This window comes from Curcuma longa, chromosome 10, assembly GCF_044706935.1.
Source record: "Curcuma longa cultivar G26 ecotype Majalengka, Jawa Barat chromosome 10, ITB_CL_G26_1.1, whole genome shotgun sequence".
Lineage (NCBI taxonomy): Eukaryota > Viridiplantae > Streptophyta > Magnoliopsida > Zingiberales > Zingiberaceae > Curcuma > Curcuma longa.
Window position 1 is genome coordinate 986,871 of NC_133870.1, and position 8,770 is coordinate 995,640.

Below are 8,770 nucleotides of genomic sequence, written 5' to 3' on the forward strand. Positions count from 1 at the left end.
TTTAAGTAGAAACTTAAGTCTAAAAATAAACTTAAATTTTAACTTGAAATAATTTCAATACATAGTCAATTAAGTCAATACGAGATAACATAAAATAAGTCAAACCGACTAAATTGAATATAAGCTTTCAAAATAAATTAAGAAAAACATGTCAAGACAAGCAAGTGAACATGTAAATTTTTTTTAAAAAACAAAACTTGACAAGAATAAGCTTTCAATTAAGCAAGATAACTAACCAAGTAAGCAAACAATTATGACAAATATGGCAAATAAGCAATTGAAATCAACTAGTAAACTTAAATTTAAAATTAAAATGTTTACTACATGGTCAACACAAATCAACATAAGAACTAATAGAATAAGTAAGCAATGAGTTAGGCAATTAAACATTTAAACTTAAGCAAGTAGATAAGCAATATTAAGCTAGTAGACATTAAAGTAAATGTTAACAGCTTGAGGAAAACAAGTAATCAAGTATGAATAAGAATTGAGTAAAAATAAACTTAAACAAAGTAAGCTTAAGTGAAAGACAATAAACTTGAAGTTTAGAAAGCTAAGCTTAAAAGAAGTAAATCAAGTAAGCATGTAGGAATCAAAATTAAACAAGTGAGTAAAGCAATTGAACAAAAACAAGTAAATAAGTATATAAATGTACATTAATATATGAAATAAATCTAATACAAGTTTCAACCTAGTCTAAGCAAGTTGTTTTGTCTAAATTGGAGGTATATTTCGATTTGAAATAAATTTTCTAACCTTTAAATTTAAACATGCATTTACATAGTAACTTGAGTTAGCACAAGTTGGTTTAATATTGTGAATATGTTGTTTTAGAACCCAAAAAGAGTTGTTTCCTACTTGATTAACCAAACTTGATTTATATCTACTTACTTTCAATAGATGCCTTATATGAGTATGATCTAGCCAAACTAGATTTTCTTTTGTTGTGGAATAAAGCATTTGTGTGAAGAAAATGATAGGTTAATGGTGTATGCATTATTTTTCTTAACTTCTAATAAAGTCAAATTAGGTTCTTTAATTGATTTAACAATACATTTGTTAGAAAAAAATTATACCCTATATCTAGTATCACAGAGTTGACTTATACTAAGCAAGTTAAAACTTAAATTCTCAACATAAAGAACTTTCTTAATAAATAGACTTGCATTTAAATTAATGTTATCTGACCCAAGTATTTTTAACTTGCCTTGACCTTTAATATTTGTCTTATCATGATCTGATGCAAACTCTGATTCTAACTCGGGTTGAACTTCATTGGTTGAGTCCTAGGAAACTGACTGAGCCATAAGGGTTGTGCAGCTAACTTGTTTTAATTCAATTGGTTCTTCATTTTCTTTACTTAGCTTCTCCAATAGTTTCTTTGCACTATTGAATGTTCTGACTTTCTCAAGTTGTTCTTAAGTCAAACCACATTGGATGATGGTAGTTGCTCTTGCATTTGCTGGGACCATCTTCTTGACATTATCGGTCCACGACTCAAATCCACATAACTCACCATTTGAATTTCTTGGCAAGTCGACTCCATCTTGGATAACTTTCCAACTTGAGTTGTCATTCATGAGCATGGATTCCATCTTTCTCTTCCAATAGGCAAAGTCATTGTCATTAAAAAGAGGAGAATGGGTTGTGTTGAATCCTCCCTACAAAGCCATTAGATGGAAATTTCTCCAAGACTTTTATAGATCTTGGTTAAGTAGAATATAAAATATAACAATCAAATGTTTAAGTTGAATTAGGGCTAGGTTAGGGTAGTGATTTGGTTTGGTTATGATTAGGATTGAGATTTAGCTCAGGCTAGACTCAAATTATTATAATTTTAATTAGAGTTCAACCCGACTCAAAGAGTAAATTCAACTTTACGTTAGATTTAAGTTTTACTTTGGATTAGTTAAGTAAGAGTTTCATAAACCAGTTTCCAAGTCGTGAAAAGGCTCAAGAGCCTACTTTGGAGCTGTCACTTCCTAAAATAAAGCTAATATAAGAATTAAAAACTTAACTAATTTAATACAACCCTTAGTCTAATTGGTTTAGAATGAGCCGAGTTAGCTTCAGCTGGTTCCGCTTAATTAGATGCACCAAGTAGGATACATCTTATTGATGAGTTAGGGTTTTATGCATTTTTAATCGATTCATTTTGAGTTTTTGCAAGAAAATAAATTATGAAATGAATCGATTTGATCTTAATTATCCTATATTGCATAATCTGAAGCTTGATTATAATTTTCATGATTTAATGACAATTTTTACATTAATTGGATTTTAATTGATTGTAGGGTTCAAATCGGACCAAGTTCGAGTCAAATCACGATCGAATTGAGCCAAGTTCGCCCAAATTGATCAAGCCACATAAAGGACATGACCTAACTCAAGTTTGATTAAAATCACTGAATTTTTCACAAACCCTAGGCTGCCCTAAACCCCAGATCAAGTCTGCACCGCAGGATCAGAATTCAACGGCTCAGATCTGTTGATTAATAAGCAGTATAAAATCAAAAACCTTACCTGATGAACAGTGGTCGCCCCATTACTATGCTTCGTCCCCGACGCAGCTCCTCTGCTCGGGAGCGTAACTCTCGGCGTGTCCCCGTCCACCCAAATCGACCCCAACGCGTTCCCTGATCCCTGAAGAATTGCTGAAGCCGGCCGATTGGGTGAAATCCGGCGATCGAACGACGCGCGACGGCGGGGGTTCTTCCGGCAGCGCCAACCCCTGTTTCTTCGAAATCCGGTGAGTTGCTGAGAAATCCGAAGCCGCCAGCTGACGAGGGGTTCTCTGAAGGTTGCGGAACACATCTAAAGCTTCAGCAAGTTCATCGGCGCAAGGAGGAAGCAAGGAATCCGGTTTTGCCAGCTGAAAACGCGCTGCACAGTATCTATTCTTGGCCGGAGAGGGTTTTTCTGGGCAATTCGTGGTGCTGGAAGCAGCCAAACAACTCGACGACCTATCCGAAGCTTCCAATTGGATTCAAAAGCTGATTGACAACCAGCTGAAGGGATTTGAAGGAAGAAAGGAGGGTTGGATGCGTTCTATTTATGCATTTTTTTTCTGATTTCGGTTTCTGATAGCTTGTTTTTGAATTTCCAGTTTTGGTTTCTATTTACAGTGACTGTACTTCAAATTGTTAGTTGTTAAATGCTTTGTTTCCTTTGAAATACTTAGATTCGTGGTTATTTTTGTATGGTAGTTGATTAGGGATGATTAGAAGTTGTCTTCGTTTCAATTTCAGTCTGATAATCGTAAGTTTTCTTAAGCATTGTTCCGTGCCAAAAACTTGAGGTGCCAAATTCGTCAATTAGCTTTATTTAAACATTTTGATTGCATTGTAGGTTAGTTAACTAGTTTCAATTTAGTGTAGTGTTTGATTCGTTGCTTGCACCATGGAACTGTGAAAACTATTTCGATTACCTGATTCAGTCATGTGCATTAGGGCTTAGCTGCATTAGGGTTTGGTTTGCATTGATTTGACCAATTTTAGTTAACAAAGGCTTGAATTTGAATTCCACAATTGCCTTAGAACATAACTAGGATAGGTTAGATAGGTTGCATTCCTTTACTTTAAATTGCATTGCATTTTCGGTTTGATTTTATACCTTGCTTTAATAGTTGCATGTTAGATTAGTTATTTGCATTCTTCAATTATTTACTGATTTTGAATTTTATTTCATTGTAAAACCCCAAAACTCCATTTTCATAGAAACCCTCAAAAACACGACACCCAAGCTCAATTTAAACAAGTTTCTACTAGCCCTTGGAAAAATACGACTCGAGACCCCTATACTTCATTTATTTGAATTTATTATGGGTTTTCGATAAATTTATAAATTCTAATTTGTAACCCTACTCGTGACACATTGCAAATCTAGTATTGTCACTTATCTAGAATAGACATGTACCTAAGTTTCCCTAATGTACTATTAGCTCAACCTGCTCTAATACCAATTTATAGGATCTAATCATATGCTAGAGGGGGTGAATAGCGTTTATGAATATTACGAGTAGATGTCAATTTTAAACCAACAAATACAAAGTACGCATCAGAATAAAAACTAACTTGATTAACTAAACCAATATTAAATTAACTAAACACGGTATGTAATTTAATGAACACTTAAGAGGCTAACATGTAAGATTTCTAGAAGACTTAACACAATAAATATACCTAATAAGATATTGAGCACAATAAATATGTAGAAATTAAGACAATGCTAAATATAGATTGACACACACGATTAAACTAAAATATAATTCTTATTTCAAATCTCTCCTTTAATCAAAAAGTCTTTAGAGGTGAAAAAACCTTTAAAAAGAATCTAAAAAGGTTAAGCACAAACAAATAAATACACAATGTATAACAACTAAAATAAATAAAATGTACTAGCTCTCGTTGTCGATTAAAGTTAACGTTCGCGAACGTAGCATGCCAGCATGGAGCACAAGAACTTTTTGAATATCATAAAGATTTGGGATGCATGTTTATGTCTTTGAAATAAGAACCTTGAGCCTCCTTTTATAGAGTCCATATCGATACTGACATGACACTACTCTGGTTGATCGGAACCACTTTAGTCGCCTGAAGCTAGTCAAATTCTAATATTGACCAACTCCTCTAGATTGTTGGATGTTGTCAACTCCAATCATCTAGAAGCTTTCTTCGGTCGCTTAGACACTGAGGTTGCCCTGCTCAGACACCGAGGTTGCCTCACTCCTTGCTTTGGTCGCTTAGAACCTTCCAATTCCGTTAGTCGAGGTTTATCCCCAATGAATCACCCAAATTCCCTTCTGGTCTCCTAAAACATTCAAAAATGTTTGCTTGCATATAGCACGTAATTACTAACATAAAACTATTATGAGTAAGTTTCACTTACCTTAGCTAAATATTCAGCTCTCAATTAACCCATTTACACTTAGTTGCTAAGATTTAACTCTCAACTAACTTGCTTAGACTTGCTTCACATAGTTTCATCTAGGTTTGACTTGTCTGGTTCCCAACTAGGTCTTCCACTACCTAGTCTCGCTAGGACTTCCATCGCCTGATTCCCAATCAGGTCTTTCTTACCTAGTCCCATTAGGATTTTGTCATTGTTTGATTCTCAACTAGGACTTTCGTTGTCTAGTCCCATTAGATTTTAGTCTTTGCTTGGATCCTAATCAAAACTGTCTTTTTGTTAAGTCACCTACACCTGTACACTTGACATAATTCATTAGATCACATACAGACAAACTTTAAATTTAATTATATATCAAAACATATGTTCAATGTGGTGCTGCCAACACCAACAAATGAAACGTTCAAAATTAAAATGCAAATTAGGTAAGATGTTATAATAATTTTAGGTAAAACTGTTACAATATGAAATAATTTTGTCCAAAATTAGTACACTCAATGAAATGAGTTAAGATGCTAGGCCTAGAACCTATAGAGTTGTAAGGTGTATTAATCTTTGACTACGAAGCTTTGATTGTCAATGTACCAGTTTTGAAGTCAGCAAACTCTATCCTCGATGTGGAGCAATTTGTCCAAAACTATTACACTCAATGAAAAGTCACAATGCTAAATCTAGAACCAATAGGATTGTAATATACATTAATCTTTGACTATTGAGCTTTAGTTGTCAATGTTCCAATTTTAGAATTGAAAAATCCTAATATTTGCAATATACCATGTCTTCGTAAAGTTAATTGAAATGTCAAAATTGAAAATATTACACCTATAGTTTAGGGGAAAAAATAGTGAGCAAAAATGCTTGTAGCAAGTGATCCTGCAAAGGTGCAAGTCCAAATCGCAGAAAGTAGGGAATACATGAAACAAGAGAGATTGCCATGGAAAAAAGAAAAGAAGCTAAAGATTAATACACCAATCTCTCTCAAGGCCTCTCAAACATCGAAGATCTTAAAGGAGTCGACCATTTCATGCAGCTTGTCCTTCATCTTCTCCCATCTCCTTTCATTTGCCCCTGTTGTCAATGTGTAGAACTTACCTGCCATGGTGCAAGAAACTTCAGCAAATTTTTTACTGGGCAATTTTCTTTTCTTTTATGAGCATCAGAAATTCATTCCATTGAGAATATGAAAAGAAGTTCCACAACATGAAAACTACAAACGAACATGAGGAGGTACATGTGCAAGTTCAATGAAACCGTAAGCACCATCAACCATACAAAAAATCTTCTAAGTTGAATGTCCTAAACAGAGATGCATCTTCTGGTGATGTAATGCACCAACTGTAAAAATAGAATGCAATGCTTTGTGATTTCTTGGAGGAAGGTGAAAGGTTCGTGTTAAGAAATAAACATACATGATATCTTTCTGGTGCATAGAAATTAATATATTAATGAGGACTAAATTTGATTGAATAATTTATAAGTGAATGGATGATATGGCTATTATTGTCATAACCAATTATAAATAAAATTATCAATCTATGCTATTGGAGGATTCTGTTGATTGAAACCCCACGTTTGAGAATCCATACTATGCACTCATGATATAACTAATCAAAGATATTGCATCCATTGTTGGGAATTATAGTGAAGAGTTCATACCGTTTGCAATGCAAATCGCACCAAGGCCATGCCTTGTAAAGTTAGGAGCCTGAGCAATGAACTCAAAGGTGTAGTAAGCTTTGCCATCGACATCATGCTAAATCAAGAAATATAAATTGAATCAGTGTAAAATTTTAAATATAATACTACAAGCTAGTAAAGAAGGTAATAGAAGCTTTATCAACATCCACAAAAATGAGGTAAGAGGATTTCGACGAAATTGCATGTGGACAGTGAAGATAGTGATTCACAAGAAAACTAATCAATTAACACCAGAAGTATTCTATACCACTACTATTGAGATATTTGCATTTTGGTTACTGCATTATAGACCTGCTTAGTTTACAAAAATTCACATAATTATAAAAGCTTAAAGAAAATTAGTGTTTATTCACATCTAACCAAAACTGCAATCTGCCTCATTTGTGTATATAAATTCTGTTTTATTTTAATTATCACCAGTCTCTTCATTTTCATGATGTAGATCCATATGACGCTGGGCGTAGTTACCCAATACAAAACAGAAAGCAGACCTTAATAATTTTTGGAAAGACTTGAAACAACTTTCAAAGTTCAGGATGTATACTGATACTTACCCATTTTAAAAAGGAAGGTAATTTCTTGATCTCTCTTACTTTCCTGTCTAACATCCGCTTCATTTCTTAATGGCCTAAATTCTTTTTGTTTCTATAATGAGACCAAACCATTTCATTTCTCTATTTCCTGGCAACCTAGTGGTCATGGATGAGCTTACAAAACCACATAAAAGATCAGCATCTCTTGTTTGATTGTTCTCAGTTTAATAATTTTTTTTCCCCCACTTCTCATAGCACAAAGGAGCGTGATATATGGTGAGAATTTATACATCAAAAGACAAAAGATAAACTGGGATGTTCTATTAAGAACCTCACACATCATGATTCTCCAACAAGCAATTAATTCTAGATATGAGAAAATTATGATTAGACGTTTAGTAGCTCATATATTGTTACTAGCTACTTCCACTAAAGGATCAACAGAAGAAACAAGGAAAAACCTCTGCAGCTTCAATTAACTTTGTTTTCTGTGAAGCAGGAGCCAAAACCTTTTTGACCAAAGCCTCAGCAACCTGAGATAACATTGTTGATTAAGTATACAGCAATGAAAAAACTGCATACGTTGTTATTTTAACTTTCATAGAAATCATGTATATAATAGAAAAACAACTAACCGCTTGTGGTGGTCCAAGTTCTTTTATACTTTCCTTGTTAGTCACAACCATATTGACACTAACATTTTCTAATGGTTCAATTACATCCTTGAAAACTTTATCTTGTCCTTGAATGACAACTTCCTGGACATAAAAATATCCAGATAATATTTAAACATATAATTATCATAAACTATGAACATCTACAAAATGGGGGTGCTAGATTTTTTATCAGCTCAGTGAACAGGCAGACATTGGAATTTTACCTGCCATCCAAATGGGTACAAAAATGAGTAGCCATCCTTCTTATCCAAGACAGCTAGAAATCCTTTTTTAGCCTCTGCAGCAACTGATCCATATTATGGTTTGTTTCAGAAGTCCATAACAAATTTTAGGAACTAACACACTGCCCAATTTAAAAGTAAGTACTCATGGCACTTCAAAGTTCTTAGAAAATTCAATATAATTTTTAAAACGACCATAAGCAACACTTACATGATGGAAAATTAGCAGATTGGGAGCCAACGATAGAAATAGTTCCTAGAATTAGTGCTTGCCTCCTCCTCCAGATCCTTCTGCAAGCACAAAAGCATCATGATATAAGGAACCGAGTAAATATAAATCATCTTCAAGGTTCTCACTGATATGGATGACAGTTAAGAAATTAGACGACCTTGATATAGCAAACCACCTATCAACAAGTACCTCCTGTACATTTTCACATAGGAATATAGTAAGCTCCTCACCCTATAATTCTTTTAACAATCAAATCTTTCCAATTTAATTAGTTGTATTCGAACAACTCAAAATTTGTCCCTTGTTTCTGTATTTTCCCTATTACTATAGCAATCTTGCTTTCTTGCACTTGGGTTCAGTCTACATTTTTTATTTCATTCAATTTTGAAATCTGTGGCATTCCTACTGTTGAGATTTGCTACCAAATGATTATTTAATTTTGCCTTTTTTTTTACTTGCTGAGTTACTTGTTCTTATTTTTTTGAATCCTCCAAATCTAAC

The 8,770-nt window shown here is 33.7% G+C and overlaps 1 protein-coding gene across 1 annotated transcript; it reads right to left on the bottom strand.

Moving 5' to 3' along the window:
- Positions 1 to 5,753: 5,753 nt before the first annotated feature.
- On the bottom strand, positions 5,754 to 8,469 carry LOC141836036 (psbP-like protein 1, chloroplastic). Its single transcript, XM_074723444.1, has 7 exons — positions 8,459 to 8,469; positions 8,249 to 8,328; positions 8,020 to 8,102; positions 7,775 to 7,897; positions 7,601 to 7,672; positions 6,565 to 6,661; positions 5,754 to 6,000 (listed from the first exon to the last, which is right to left on the bottom strand). Exons 1-7 carry the CDS (start codon positions 8,467 to 8,469, stop codon positions 5,897 to 5,899), a joined length of 570 nt encoding a protein of 189 aa, XP_074579545.1. The 3' UTR covers positions 5,754 to 5,896.
- Between the last annotated feature and the right edge of the window lie 301 nt (positions 8,470 to 8,770).

Coding starts and splice junctions, on each gene's coding strand:
- LOC141836036 (XM_074723444.1), bottom strand. Junction 7,898..8,019: donor TGTACCCATTTGGATGGCAG/GTAAAATTCCAA, acceptor TTTTATGTCCAG/GAAGTTGTCATTCAAGGACA. Junction 7,673..7,774: donor AACTTGGACCACCACAAGCG/GTTAGTTGTTTT, acceptor ATGTTATCTCAG/GTTGCTGAGGCTTTGGTCAA.